Source organism: Pogoniulus pusillus, chromosome 2, assembly GCF_015220805.1.
Source record: "Pogoniulus pusillus isolate bPogPus1 chromosome 2, bPogPus1.pri, whole genome shotgun sequence".
Taxonomy (NCBI): domain Eukaryota; kingdom Metazoa; phylum Chordata; class Aves; order Piciformes; family Lybiidae; genus Pogoniulus; species Pogoniulus pusillus.
The window spans coordinates 15,999,333-16,015,330 of NC_087265.1; the positions used below are offsets into that span (position 1 = coordinate 15,999,333).

At 46.2% G+C, this 15,998-nt stretch overlaps 1 protein-coding gene across 3 annotated transcripts in view; it reads right to left on the reverse strand.

Moving 5' to 3' along the window:
- Positions 1-333: 333 nt before the first annotated feature.
- The window catches only part of GLI2 (GLI family zinc finger 2), a 468,774-nt gene continuing 453,109 nt past the window's right edge, over positions 334-15,998 (reverse strand). For all 3 annotated transcript variants that reach the window (XM_064157432.1, XM_064157450.1, XM_064157440.1), the window contains 4 exons: positions 13,763-13,927; positions 9,764-10,045; positions 6,421-6,757; positions 334-5,537 (listed from right to left, as the gene is read on the reverse strand). In XM_064157432.1, the coding sequence (XP_064013502.1) occupies positions 3,163-5,537; positions 6,421-6,757; positions 9,764-10,045; positions 13,763-13,927 (3,159 nt within the window). In that variant the 3' untranslated portion in view covers positions 334-3,162. The remainder of the gene's footprint in view (positions 5,538-6,420; positions 6,758-9,763; positions 10,046-13,762; positions 13,928-15,998) is intronic.

Genomic DNA, 15,998 nt, shown 5'->3' on the forward strand with positions numbered 1-15,998 from the left:
TTTCTCCAGCCTTTGCTTTAAGCCTTTCTCCTGTGCTGACTCTGCTGCACTGTCATCCTTCTTCAAATCATCTCTGCCAAGAACACAGTGAAAGACACCATGGCTGTGCTTGCAGCAACACTCTAGACTTGTGGCCTCTCTTTCTGCCACCTCTACCCCACTGCTGACTGGAAGCTCTTCAATGCAAGACCATTATGCACCCATGCAGTGACTCACACACTAGGCCTATACAGCTCACCATCAGCTGCTCCTAAGCACCAGCGGAGTCAAACCAACTATGCTCAAGACCAATCATCTTTACCAATAAAAAGCAGTATCAAGAGGCACAAAGAATTATGAAAAAAATTACTTTTTAATGTACAAAAGGTTTATATACAGGTTCAGCACGTTACCTCCATTCTTATGATGTAGAAAACAGCTAAAAATGTTCTTAGGGTATAAATTTGACAGAACAATTCACCTACAGTACTTTTAGTAATGATGTCTTCTATACATAATATATACAGTTCTTTTTCAGTTAATGAAGGAAGACCACCACTGGAAGGTCTGAGAAATCTCAAGTCATTGGCAATTTGGTTTTGCTTTTGTATGTGATCTTGTGCTAATGATATCATTTGTGAAGAGGACATCAGTGGCCATCGTTGTCCTATGCAGCTGTTGAAAAATCAGATTAGCAGTTGAAGGACACACAAAAGCCTGATCCATTTGGCACATGGGATGCCCAGTTGTACTCCAAGCGTCCAGTACAATACATAATGTCCTAAAATATGTACTGCCCTCTTTTCATATATGCAAAGGCAAGAGCAAGGTCAGTAACTGCAGAAGAATATATACAGTGGACTATAAAACAATCCCTTTAAACACAACTTTCACGGGAGACACAAATAAACAGCCAGGCACCTTCCTTTGCTTTCCTTTCCTCATGCACCCTGGACATCAGCAGGATTCACAGGGCCCTTGAGAGGTGAAAGGTGGGAGTGAGAGCATTCTGTAGGCACCCTCTGCACTTGGAATGAGGATGAGTGAGGTTCCAGGATGCTGAGCTGTAGGCAGGGCTACCTGGCAGTGATACTGTCCCAGCCCTTCTGCCATGCATGGTTGCTGGTCTATCTGGTATTTCCAAAGTTTGAGTGGAGGTAACATATAACATTTTCATGCCAGCCCCTGGTCATGCTGGGAACAGTAAGCCTGATGTCAGTTTGTGCAAATAAAAAACAGCAGAGACACAAGAAAGCACCTTGCTAAAGCTGTCCCTGTCCCATGTAGGGGGCGGAGGCAGATGCAAGTGAGAACATCACATCGATATGAGGGGAGAGAGGCAATGAGAAGCGAGTGAAGCTCTGCAGATGCTTGTCTGGTAAAACTGAGAATCTGTTTGGGGGTTATAACGCACTTATCCTCTGCCCTTCAACATACAAAGTATTTGATGCTACGAGAGCAGGAAGAAGAGAGCTGTCCTTGTCCAACACTGTCAGAAGTTAAGCAGAAGCTAAGGCCTCCTTCCAAAGTAGGTGTAACCCACCACTTCCACCCTTTTGTCTAACAACAGCAAAAACAAATAATGCAACCAAGATTTACTTCAATGCCAGGTGGAGATGGCCTGGAAACAGCTGATCATTACTACAAACAGTTATATTTGAGCGGAGGTTCGGGCTTTGGGAAGCCCTTCTCCTCCAACCTCTTCCTCAAAGGACTTTTCCAACAGATTCTCACTGACTGACTATTTTGACTCATACCTATTTTGAGATGATCTAGATTGCAGGTGCAGTGCTGAACTGAATCAGGCTGGGTACAAAGAGTTAGCTCTATACTACAGCACAAAGCACTAGCCAAATCACTGCCCTTAGTTGCCCATGGTATATTTTGTGGAATAAAACAGTTCTTTTCATGCTGACCAAGGCTGTGGGCCACATTAATGTAACACTGTGTGCCTATCAACAAGCCTCTCTCTGGAGTGAGGGGTATTAGCCCATGCTTGTCCTCCCATCAGTGCAGCCACACCCCTTTTGTGTGCATGGAGTCCAGGCAGAGCCTTGCATGAAGACAAACTCTCATCAGATAAATCAGCTCCTACAACTCTGGCACAATGCAAATCAGGATGAAACGATTGTGAAACTCCCTTCACCACTATTACTTTCGTATGTGAGCACCTCAGCATGGAAAACCCAAGAGAAAGAGAAGCTGTTGCAGAGCTGCACAGGGAATTGGTAATGTGTGCTTCAAAGATCTGACAGGAAAGATCCACGTAGGGCTCTTGCAGAAAGTCACTGCGCTCAGAGGGCACAAAGTTAGGTGCGTTGTGTCAGTCTGCATGCTGGAGCCTTCCTGCCACGGGGGACTATTTCCCAGTGATTGCTGTTCCCAGGCCTCTACTCCACTCTGCACATGATATAAACCATGTTGTAAACACATCTGATCAAAGTGTGCATTCACCTTTTATGTGTCTCATCAATGTGTCTTTCCAATGTTTTCTCAGAAACACCACTATGTTTTTATAAGTGTACATTTTATATACGCTTCTGGCAATGCACTATAGTTGATTTTTAAAGGAAGAGAGGTCTTGGCTACCGAACACGAAAGCATGGTAAGGCACTTTGCTGAGAAGCTGTTTGGAATCAATAATCTTTGCAAGGTATAAAAGGTATTTACGATATAAAACAATACTGCTGGCAGAGGGCTTGTTTGGAGACGTAACTAAACCCTACTCTGATCAGAGCAGAACACATAGTATGGCTTTTATTCAGATCAAAACCACACCCTCCTGTTTCTTTCTGGGGCAGGTTGAAAGTGGAAATTTTTGCAAATGTAACCAACAGAAAATGGTGGGGAGTGCTATTTACAGGGCTGCTGGGGAGGGAGGGTTTAATCTCTAACCACGCTCATGTCGTCTTCTAGCTCGGCGATGAAACTGTTCAGTGCTCTGGGGAACCAAGCTGGAAAATAATAACTAGGGGTGTGCCTTTGTGGTGCTGAACTGCCTGGGTATAGTTTACATGATTCTGTACATAGGCTTTGTAAAATTTCCATTTTGAATCCCTTTAATGTATTTAATACTTAATAAAAAAAAATCTACTCTAGTGAAAGATTATTTTTGAAAAGCACATTCATAAAACTGCTTCATGCAGAGCCCCTTGGGTAGCGCTAAGGCCTTGTGCTTTAGTGTTATGACATCATATTCAGAAATTTACTCTCTTCTGCCAGTGTGGTTAGCATGGAGCTCATATCACCTATTGCCATGTTACTGATTCCTGTGGGTATGCTGGGCAGTGTCACAGAGTTTCGTGGAGTCGTCAGGCGAGAGGAGTTCTGGGAGAGGTTCTGCAGGATACTGGGGCTCAGGGTTCCTGACATCAGGCTCGAATGGTCCCCATCGTCCATGATGGCATCAAAATCTATCTGGGGTGGCTCAAGACCTTGTGAGTCCACCGTGCTGGACACCTGGTTGGCGCCTGGGGATGGCAGAGTGGACGGCTTGCTGTTCAGCACGCACTGCTGCTGCCTGACTCGGCAATCTGCATGGTTATCGACGCTGCTGTTCTGTTCATACATGTGGATCTGACCGTAATAGTACATCAAATTGTTTTCCCTCGTGCCATCTACGCACTGCTGGACTGGTGCTGGCAACATGTCGCTGGTTCTTTTATGCATGGCCTCTGCAGCCTCCTGGCCTGAGCTGATGGTGTTTGTAGAGTGGGGAGTTCTCATGTAGCCCAGCTGCTGGACTGTGCGGAGGCCTCGGGGTCTGCTGGCTGGACTTGGTTCAGGTGGAGGACGAGGCTGGACTATGCCAGAAGGATATGCCTGTGTAGCTGAGCCCATCATGCTCTGCTGAGGCTCAAAGTTAGTCTGGTTAGAGGTCATGATAGGCTGCTGAAAAGCCTCCTGAGCCATGGGGAAATTCAAGTGGGTTGGCTGAGATGAGTAGTTCTGCTGACTTGGATCGTGCATGACCTGGCCCAGCATCGTGCGCTCACCGTTGCTGCTGACCATTAAGGAAGGGTCGGTTGTCATGTCCATTTGTTGAGGGTGAAGGTGGGGTCCAGACTTTGCTGCCATACTGCTGCATGAAGGAGAAATCTGATTTGGGTTGCCACTGATTGCACTGGGGCTCAGCATCTGATGAGGTTGGTTATAGCCTGTGTGCAAGTCCAGATCAGGGTTCATACTGGGGCCTGGGTTCACACTGGGGCCTAGGCTCATTGGCTGCTGCCGCAGCTGCATGCAATTCAGCCTTTGCCCATCCATGCCTATGTTTCTTTGCATAAAGGTCTGCTGTGTTACGTTCATACTGTTCTCCTGCAGCTGCATCTGCTGCTGGTTGTAGTTCTGGTACTGACCAAAGTTCTGCTTCTGCTGGACCACTGATAAGTTCCCCTGTGAATACTGCTGCTTCGACTGATTGGACATGATATCAACTGTACCTGAGCTAACTTCATTCCACTGGACAGGCATGTTATTTTTATTCATGTCAGAGGAAGCATCAAAGCTCATGGGACACTCTGCCATCATGGGTCCCAGGTGGCTCATGCTTGCATCGGCCACTGCCATCCTGCGCTGGCCAGGCAAGGCTGGAGCCTGCAGTTTCCCACTTCCCTGGAAGCTTTGCATTTCGTTGCTGTATCCCATGGAAGTGGTCTCAGCCACCGTCCCACTGCTCTGGGATTTGATGTACTGCACCACATCATCTGGCAGCACAATGTCATCATCTCCAATAGGTGCCTCTGCTTCCCCAGACATGGCTTCCATGGTGACATTTTCACTGATGCTCAGCGGCCGAGGTGAGTATGTGTGGCGGGGCAGGCTCCCATCTGAGCGCCCATAGCTCTGGAGGCCAAAATTCCTCCTGTCCACAGGGTGCGGCTGATGGAAGGGGTTCATGCTGTTGGTGCTGTTGAAGCGGTGAACTCGTGGCAAGACCTGAGGATCTCCAGCAGGCCTCCTTACTGGGTCACTTGCCCGTCTTGTGCAGTTGCCTGTCACCTCATGAGGAAATGATGGGGCTGTCGGGTAGCCATAGGTGTTGCCATCACTGCAACGCCTCGGTCCTGGCAGGAGACGGATGGAGGGCAAGGTAGGATCTGGTCCATCCATAAGTGAGATCCTATTCTTCAGGGTCATCCTCTCCATGTTTGGAAGGGGAGTCGGAGGAGGGCCCCCCGTGGCAGCAGCATACTTGGCTTTCAGCCTGTAGTGCTGAGCTGGTGTGAGGTTCAGCAGACCTGGCATGCCACTGCACTGGCTCGCCTCACTTGACCGACGAGAGGCGTCAGTCGAAATTGGGTCATAGGAGTCAGCAGAGCTCATGTTATTGGGCCGGTGCCCAAGCTGCGAAGCCTCGCTGGAACGACGGCTGGAGAAGTATGGGGAGATCCCCGATGATCTACGGCTAACGGTGTAGGCGGAGCTGATGGTGCTTGTTGTACTATCACGGCGCTCATTGAGTTGGTTCAGCATCGTAACCTCATTGACAGATAGCTCCATTATTCTGGGATTAGGCAACGTAGCAGAAGAACCACCACTGTTTTCTAGCATAGAGCCTGAGAGAAAGATTGCAGGAAGAGAAAATGTTTAGTTAGCTGAGAAATTCTACTTGGTAGTGCTATTGCAGCCAGAATACAGACACAGAAAAGCCACTTCCAAGTATTCATGGGAACGACAATGAGTTTCATTTGCTGCCAGTGAATTCAAAGCTTCACCTCCAGCTCTATGTGCATGAATAAAGAGCGAGAAGGCTGGGGAGAGAAGACAACAATTCTCTGCTGCAGAACTTTTGCAGTGCGTACCCTGCTGATGCTCAGCTGCTGAGGAAGGATGGGCTTCTCTTAGTAGGAAGAAGTTGAACTGGTGTGACAGTGCCAACTGGACAGCATGTAGCTACAAACACAACTGCTCTTTCCAGAGTAAACCACGAAGCTCCAACAAACTAAGCTCTGAGGTTGAGTATAGCCCAGGCCCTGTGCCTTGGGACATCTTTTGCAAAGTTAAAGAATATGGAAGAGTCATAAAGATGCCTTTATCAGGAATCCCTTGCCAGTGGGAAGCTAGCATGTAAAACTGTAGGCAATAGCCAGGAGGTGTCTAAGTGACAAAAGTCCTGTCAGAGCAAGATGAAGGGCTTGTGTCTGCCACTCGAAAATGAGGACAGCTATGCCTGGGTCCTGGACAAGCCCAGAAACAAGGACACCAACACTTCTGTCCCCCTTCACAGGTCTGTAGCAGTGAGCATCTGGGTTTCTACTGTACATCACCAGACAGCTGTGTTTACACCCAAGCTCTCCATTTTACCTGATATCTCTATTTATCAAGGGCTGACTTAGAGGCAATAAGAAATGAGACTCCTCCAGGACAGATTCTTGGTTAAGAAATGAGTATCAGACTCTGGAGGGTTCCTACAAAACATAGGCCAGGTCCAGGGCTTACCGTTTCCTGAGATGGGAGGCAGCTTGGTGTTTCTGGCTTGTGGAGCTGGGTTCACCCATGAGCAGGAATCCTTAACTGTCTTGAGTTTCTCTTTCTTGAGCTGTTCAAGTCGTTGCATTGTTGTCATGTGTTTCCTTAGCTGCAGGCTGACTGTTGAATTACCGGAGGAGACCGTTGAGTCCACAACAGGAGTGTTGTCATCTAACACTGTCAGATCTCCCAGACTTCCCCCACTGTGCATGTTCATTTCTACTCCACTGTCATTGTTGTTGGTGCTGCCAAGGGGTGATGGCTCACTGCTGCACGATGACTGGCCACCAGGACTGGACTGACACATCTTAGGAGAGGAAAAGAAGAAGAGTCAGGCAGGTGGAAACATGAAGAGAAACCAGAAGCCCAATATCCCCAGTGAGCTCTCCTCACTTGCTACCCTTCCCTGCTGCAGCATCTCAACTCTACCAGAGGGCAGGGGACCCTTCCTTGGGAGAGGAGGGCAGAACATCACTCTATGGCTGGAAAATTATGGGTTCATCTGGAGGATGGAGAGAAATCAAATGCTGTTCCCCTGAAAGATTAAGGACAGATGCTTCTTGAAGAAAAGCAGCACATTACCTAGTTGTGCAAGGTATATTGAAGCAAGTGCTGGCATATCTAACATAGGATTAAGGCCTGAGTATTTCAGACACAACCCATTTCCGTCTTTAAAATACCCCAGTGTTTAATTAGGTTAGCTGACAAACTTCCCAGCCAGGTAAAAACCTGGTTCACCATTTTCAAACTCCCATTTGCAGATAAGGCAGGTAAGCTCCATAAATATTTACTTTATTTACATTAGGAATCATATTTTACATTGCATAGTTTATCTGCAAGACACATTAAATAGTCTGAACTTGCTCTGAGGTAGCTGTTGCTGCTTCTGGACAAGGTGCCTGGCTTCTCTGCTTGAGGCCCATTCTCCAGCAAAAAATAGGCAACGTTTGGCCCAGGCCAAGGTGGAAGTGCATGGTGACACAGTGTTTTACTTTGCAAGGCTACCTGGCTCTGATGGCCTCATTGCCCATCAGTTGGGATGATAGAGATTGTAATACCGGGATTAAATGGCAAATTGTGATGCTGGTAGTAAGGTAGCAAAGGGAACCCTCGAATGTTGTGTCTCCCCCCTTTCTTCACTCAAAGAAATATCCCCTGGCCCTCCTCCCCATTGCTCTGCATGCCTTTGTCTCCACCCCACAGAGGCTAGCTGCAGACAGGAGGTTTGCAGGAAACCATGCTTTATGTAGCTATGATAAGACAAAGGATTTCTTTGCTCACCTTAGTACCGACTGTCCTTAGGAAGGTACAGTAAGGAAGGGTAAGTGGGAATAAAGAACAGGTTGTTAGGACAAAGGCAGTGTTAACAGAAAGGACCATGTTAGGAAAAGAAGGAAGTGGGGAATGCAGAGTACAACACAAATTGCCAGCATCTCCCCTCTCCTGTACCTCGTCTCCCGAGCCTTCCCTCTTTGGAGGCCTATCTAAAAACCCCTAGAAGACAACTCATACCTATCTCTATGGGTTTGGGATGAAGCCCAAAGATAGGTCAAAACAGGGGGCCTCAGAGTGAGGCTATCCCTCCCACCACCCTAACCTTAACCAGGAAACAGGAGCTGTATATGGGCCCACCAGGTCAGACGCTGCCCATGAGACATGCATAAGGGAAATATGCAACACTGGATGGAGAGAGCAGAGAGGACGTATGACTCGCGGTCCTGTTGCCAGCAAGACATCTTAGCTGCAACCCTGAGAGCACAGAGCCCTGAGAAAACAACCTCACACCTTTGGGAGAAAGGAGGTGGGGAGATGTGATCGTGTACTTGTTTTCATAGAAAAAAAAGCCCTGAACCACAGAGGAAGAGTACTGGAGTGAGGTCATTCTGTCCAGTGGCTCTCACACTCAGCCTTTTTAACTCAGTACAGAGCCTCATCACAGTAAAACTTTTTGTTCATTAGAGACATTTTAGATGTGATAATCCTCAATTCCTTCCTAGTAGAAGCAATTTCTTCAGCAACACATCCCTTCTTAGAAAACCTTTGTAGCTTCAGGACATATTGTTTCAAAGGAAGTACACTCTTTTAGTCCAGATTCATATCAAGAAAATATCTATTTTGGAAGATCAAAGTCCTTTCAGCTCCAGTGAGAAGTCTGGGGACTATGTGAACACCTCCTTTTTCCAACTGAAGGAAGGTCCTTTCTGCTTTATCCACCCCACACCCTGCTCCACTCTCAGCTGGTGCAGCAGACCAGAACTTTGGGTATGAAGGTATAGAGAAACATCAAAAGACAAAAGTGACCCATGTGTTGCAATTCTCCATTTCCTCCACCCACAGTGGTGTGCTGAGGAGCAGGTGGGCTTCCTGCGTGGGCTGGAAGAGGCTTGAATGTGTTCAGACTCATCACTGTACACACCTTGTTAGCACCACTGACCACATTACTGCCTACTGCAGAGCTGTTGTAATAGCCAGACGGCTGATAAATGGTTTTTGCTTCAGCTGGTGGCTGCTCACGTGGCTTTAAATCATGATTGTGGCTGATTGTAAGCCTGTACTCTGTAGACTATAGTATTGCTCCCATGTTTATTCCTGGTTTCACTCCTCTGTCTCATTGTCCCACTATAATTTTCTGTGGAGGCTGAGAGTTTTGTATTCAACTTCTTTATCCCTGGGCAATCTGATCTAGTAGACCTTGCTTGAGCAGCCAGGTTGGACTAGATGGTATCAAGAGGTTCCTGCCAACCCCACTGATTCTGTGCGTCTTTATATGGTGCACAAGAAAGAGGAATTTAACTTGCTTTAAGGTATCTAACAAAAATGAGACAGCTACTTTTATCTCCACTGGCTTCATTAGACAATACACAGCAAGTCTTGTGCCAGCAAAACTATAGTTGCCTGGAAAGACAAAGAGTGAAGGGTGCAGGAAGGAGGAGAAAAGGAACTGCTTAAACCAGAACTTCTGTTTCAAGAAGCATTCACCAATCTTTGCTCTATGGTCATTGCTCCATTTAAATTGGTGAGGTAGGTAAAGCTCATTTGACCACAACACTCTTGAGTTTTACCCACTTCCACAGCACAAGGAGGCCAAGCTCAACACTGGGTATCACGTGGTCCCTATGACTGTGAGGGTGGGGGTTTCTGATGCTGTGTAGTAAGGTACAAAACATACTGGACTGTGCCCTGACCCACAGTTTCATCTCTGGATGTGAACTCTAGGATGTTGGCAGGTGAAGGGCATGCAAATGCTTCACAGCCCCATTGCACTGGAGAAATCAGGGGCCACAGCATCCCTGCCAGGAGCAACTGCTCTTACCACAGAATTCTCCGTTTTTATTGTTTTGACTTGTAAGCAATCCTCCATGCTCCTTGTGGTGCTGTTGGCCTCAGAGCTCTCCTCTGAAACCTTGCTGCTCTGCTTGGCGCTTGCCTCGTTGTCCCCATTTTCCTTGAGCGGAGGTGGCCTCGGATGGACGTCGTTGCGCTGCTTCTTCGTTACGTGGGCATCAGGCCCGTGCACCGTCTTGACGTGTTTCCTGAGGGAGCTAGGGTCCGTGTACCGCTTTGTGCAGCCAGGGATTTTACAGACGTAGGGTTTCTGTCAATGCAAGCAAATCCTGAGTTACATTTGAAACGAGCTCGAGGGGGCCAGGTACAGTGTACGGACCAAGAAAACACAATGAGCGCAGCGGCTGGCGGCAGCAAAATGTGGAGCATCTGCTCCACGGGATTCTGTAAGACTGAGATCACTGAGATGTGATATATGGGCTGCCGCTCTTCCACACAGACCTGGCCAGGCACTTGTGGCTGGCTAAACTCCTTGTTTTCAGTTTCTAGATTAAAAGACAGCTAAGAATTCGTGAAATACTTTCCTAATATTACTTTCCTATGAATGTATTTGCCTGGGCGGCCACAGGAATGTTTCCTGATTATGGATGGGAGGGAGGTGATGTAGGGGAATGGGCATAACACATTTTCCCTGCTAAGGTGGGGTCTACACCAAGAAAATGTCTGAGACCTTCTGGCTGATGGAATTCCAGTGAAACCCAGCCAGACTGGATCTGCTCTCCCCAATCTATCATACCACTCCAGCACCTGTCACCTTGAAATCTGTTATTGTGCAAAATAAACCACAGGCATGCAATGTTTTTTTCTAGTCCCAAATTCATGAATCATTGATTGCCACAGGAAAACAAGGCTGAAGCCATGCTTCTGAAAAGAGAAGTCAGCAAACAGATACTTTTCTTCTTTTAACTATATTTTTTTATTATTTATTATTGAGCTTCCAATTCCGAAGTGTATTAGCGCCGCAGTTGTTTGAGCCGGTGCTGCTGCGCTGGAAGTTCTGAACTCATCACAAGTTCTGCTTTCAGCCTCACAGCTACTCTATGTACTTTTCTGCCAAGGCACTACGATAGATCCATGAGAAAAAACCAGGCAGATGTCGTTTGAAGGCTACCCAAAATGACCATTCCTATTTTTATTTTCAATGTTTTGTAATTTTGTCCAGAAGCTTAAGTGGAAAAATATGAAGAGTATGTATTTGCAGAAAGCCAGCATTATCACATGAAAAACACTGGAAGTCTGTTTTTTATCCAAAAGCACACTTCCTAACTGATCTTGGCACGTCACTTGAATGAACTAAACCCTTGTGACACCCCATCGAGGTAAATATTTAATACATTTTAAAGCTGGATAAAGCAAAGCACAAAAAGCAAAATAGTTTGTTTATAAATCTTAAGCAACCTTCTGGGTGAGGCATTGTATGGAAATACTCTGCTGCTATTGGAAGTCCTGCCACACACTGAAACAGTTCAAGGACTGTTAATAAAGATCCTTTAGGCCCAGTGGTTCTAATGTTCAGACACAAGTAGTTAGGGTTACATGATCACTGTTGCTTGGACAGCAGACCACCTAACAGGCTACAACCCTCATCTTCACCAGGCCAAAGCTCCTGAAAGTGGAACTGAGAGAACTGCTGTTTTTGTTGGCATGCCTCACATATCCTTTGGCTCATCCAGATTCTGACATCTAATGCAGTGTATGCCGTAGTGAAGTCAGCACTTTAGATACCTCAGAGGCCTCCCTCCTGCTCCCATACACATACAGAGTGAAACTTCTTAGGGTGGGAGAACTCCCCAGAAGCTCAGCAGAACTGAATGTCTGCATTTTACCCTTCTTTAGCTTGAATTGGAGAAAATACCACTCCAAGCATTTGGCTGGCCATGAATTCATGCCAGTCTTTTGTGTGTGCACTACAGAATGGTCGCAGGATGAAGACCTGTTTCCCCAGTAGTAACTTTAGAGGTAACTCCTGAAAGTTTAAGTGAAATAATGTATGTGACACTTAAACAAAAGCCAGTGTGGTGTCATACCCACAGCCCTGAACTTCAGCATGTTTGGACCATACAGCTACATCCTGCCACACAAAGACAGGGACAAATATGGGGAACCTGGAACTTCTCCCTTGGAGGGGACATGGATGACTAACTCTGAAATTGTAGGGTATCTCAAATAAACACTGTGGGCAGTGGATAATAATTAGGAAGTAGCTAGGAACCAGAGTAGAGTTACCAAAGGGCAATGGGAAACATCCACAGTGAAAAACTCGTTCTTTGCATTTACATGGTTTTGTGAGTCAAGGCCTCAGTGCAGTTTGCTAAGCCACTGGTCACAGCTACAGCTGGTTGCAGGACTCTCACCTGGGCCTATCACCCAATAAAATGAGCTTTGCCATGAGAGATGTCATCTGGTGCAAAGGATCCTGTTTCTCAAAATGAAAATGCCTAATATATGGTCCAGAGAGCCATTATATGCAATGTACAAATCTCTCACAACTCTTGGGACATGCCTGTGTTGCTTTAAGGAGGACTGAACTGCAGTTCAGGAGTAGCACAATCACAAAAAATAAGATTATGTAGGGCCATGTAGGTCCCATGCTAGGGCTCAGCTGGTCTGGTACAAATCCCTCAGTAGTGGCTATGCTGGTTTTGCACCTGAGAAGGCTTTGGCATCCTCCAGGAGAAGCAAGAGCAGAGGATTAAATCACTATCTGTTATCCCAGTCTTTAAATTGTGTTGTTGGATGCAGCCTGTGATAAATATCAGCATATTAGATCAGGGTCCACTACACACAAGGAGTGGATTGCTCCTGTCTATAGTCTCACCTTCTTGCACAATGAGAATGCAAATGAGCAGACCTTCAAGTGTCCAAGCTCTGCTCAGATGAAGTGAGAAGTCATCCCAGATCCAGTGCAGCTCCAGATCTGGATCACTTGGGAAACTGAACCCATCAAAGAAATCACATTTAATAATACAGCCAAAGCCAAAATTCCACACGTAGGAACATGGCACACTAGCTGGCCCACCAGAAGGGAAACCCTGGCCTGCCTAGGAAGGATCCTGGAAAAGCTATAGGGATCTGACCTCAAGTGATATTAGCATCACCCTGCACAGAAGGGCGTCCTAGACTTTGAGCCCCCATTCTGACTCCAACAGAATCTCTGAAACCTACAGAGCTTTGGTTATCACTGACTGATAGGATGCCAGAGACAGAAATACTCCTAAGAAGCCCTTTGTAGATGCAACATTGCTTTAAAAAGCTGTCATCTGTGTCAATTGTGTTCCATTCTCCAGCAGTCTATATTTAACTGCTGTAATTTAGGCTACAGACTGAATTCTTCATGGCTGCAAACACTATTAGAAAATTTTGGTGCTGTTTTTTTCTTCTCCTGTCAGCTAATTAGTGGTAATACAAATTTCAATCGTCAGCCGTGGCTGATTGCAACAGACTATCACATGTGTTACAATAAAGGCAATTTCCTTGGCTCCCCAACTACTAATAGTGGATCTTAATTAGCCAAGATTAACAAAGCATTGCATTGTGCTCTATCATTGCATATCAAACGACGGAGGCAGTATTACTTCCAGAGCATCAGGATCCAGGGTAGCTGTTACACTACTGCAAGTCCGCTCCACGGTAATATTAACCACCAAGTGCATAGCTGTGCAATCCTATTTGTGCCACTGAAAATGATACATTTGGAAAGTGCTTGCTTTAATTTCCAAAGCTGATAAAAAAGTCTGCACGCTTTAACATCTGTTTATGATTTCAAACGTGGCTTTCATAAATACAAAGTTAACGTGGTCTGGCTCTCCAGCAAAATAAATCCCATTAAAAAGTAAGAAAAATATCTCATTACAGTAGGTTTCTTTTTACATGAGTCCAGCATGTAAAGTGTATGTTTATTGTCAGCAAAGTTATTAAAAAGGGAAAAAAAAAGCCCTTTGCTGAGCTGTGGTGAGCCCAGGCTTACCTCATTGGAATGTGTCCTGTTCTGGTGCTTGGCTCTGTCCGAGGCATTGGAAAAGGCTTTATTGCAGCCTTCGTGTTCACAGACATAGGGTTTTTCACCAGTGTGGGACCTCAGGTGTGTCTTTAAGTTCTCCAGGCGGGAATAGGCTTTGGAGCAACCCTCAAACTAAAATAAAAAAACAAAAACCAGGAGGAGTGATTAATTAACCAGAAAAAATGTGATTTTTTTTTACCCTGCCTAAACCCTTCTCGTCTGTTTCTCATTCTTTTTTGCTAGCCTTTTAAAGGGCTTGTGTTTTAGAGAACAACATTGACTTTGTTGGGAGAATTCACTTCCCTAGGCAGGCAGAGAGTTTTGGCAGTGAGTCATATTTAAGGTGCTGTTCTTGTTGGGTAGCCACCTGACATTTCAACAAGAGACTCTTTTTTGCAGCAGGGTGGAACACTCCTCCCAAGGCTCTCAGCCCCTCCTCCCGCCTCTCTGCATTTACACTCAGAAATGGAGGGCCTTGCCTTCCCACAGAGAGAACTCATGGCCTCTTGACAGCTTGACCAGCCTTGCAACTTCACTAGCACCAGCACTGGAAAGGCCATGCCGCTCTCTGAAACACAAGGAGAAATCTAGCAAGCTTTGAAGTTTCCCAAATTATAGCTTGGGTCTACTCTCGGAGGATGCTGTGGCCAGGCCATCTGACATTGCTAGTTTAAAAAAGCAAGGCTCTCAGTCTTAAAGACAGATGGATTTTTGGATGGCAAATAAGTGATGAACTTTCCTCCTGGAAGGAAATCAGCTACCCACGATGACAAGCAGCTTGGGAAGCATAGCGAGGCTTCAGGCAATGCAAGTCCTGCCACCCTCCACTCTGGCTGGGCTGGAGGCTTCTCCCCACACCTGCCCTGTCTGCAACATAGGAGGATTTCACCTCAAACCAAAGAGGCTGTTTTAAATGCTCTTTGACAAAACAAGTGAGAACTTAAAACAACTGTAAAAGGTTTTAAGAAATGCAACTCACTGTTCAGCTGGGAGCATTGAAAAGCTCATACAGGCACCTTAAAACACATTGAATTCCAACAAGCATCCCCTCCTCTTGTGATATACACAAGCTGCAAGGTGCTGTATTTTAGTTTGATTACTTAAACATGTCTACATGTTCAGTCCAGATGGGACACAACAGTGCTATATTTGAGTCATGGTCAGTGAAGAAAAGGTGTCACAGGGGACAAGTCATGCTGTAGCTCAGCGTCTGATTTCCCTGTGGTTCCATGTGTGCAGAGATCTGGCCCTTTTGGGTAGAAGCCAAAGGAAGCCACATGCAGTAGCAATGGTACCTGTCGTGCTCAACAGGCATAGGACTAGCCTGAATTGCTAGGGAGTAGTGCAAACATGCAGCCCCCTGAACCCCAGGAAGCATGTAGGCACAAATTGTTGGGCTGGGAAAGAAGCAGGGTTATTGAAGCTTCCATTTAAGGTCTACCATAGGGATAGTGGCCATAAGGCAAACTTGCTCTGCCCTCTTGATACTCAGATCTCTTCAAGGACAGCAGGAGTATCCTGCAAGAGTTGATTCTTTCCACAGCTTTGTCAGGGTGGGATGGATCCAGTTCTCATTCCTTAGTCAATTTTCATTATCTGATTTGGCCCAAAGAACTTTGAGGAAATGCAGTCTATCCCTTTAGTCTCTTCCCCTGTGCAAGAGGAGAACTCAAGTTGCTTATGGTTACTGAAATACATCATTCTACTTGCTGGAAAAGAAAGGAAACTCAGCATAAGGCAACTCATGTGTCCATTCTGGTTTTGCTGGATATTAATTCCAAAATGCTGTTATTAAGAGCCAAAGTACTGAGGCCACATTTTCAAGTAAGAGCTCCTCAGCAAAGCAGCCTGTGCGTGTTCAGAGCAGTTGTTCCCATTCTTACGCGTGGATTTGATTATGTCAGTGGGAGCTCTGGCTGTCATCTCTTCAAATAATCCTTGACCGAATCCCAGGCTCAAACTAGGCTCATCTGTAGCTTTATGTACACCACAAACTTCTTGTCTGAAACAAATGGTGCTTTCAAAAATCACTGCCAGACTTGGACAAGGAGCGCTCTGCTACAGAAGGGCACCTTCTGCAGAGCTGCTGTATGTCCCAGGCAATTGGAAAACGGTGGCATATTGCATGTGGAGAGACTGCAGCTCTCCAGGAGGCGGAGGATGATCTGAGACTCAGATTCACACAGACTCACTGTTGCCTCAG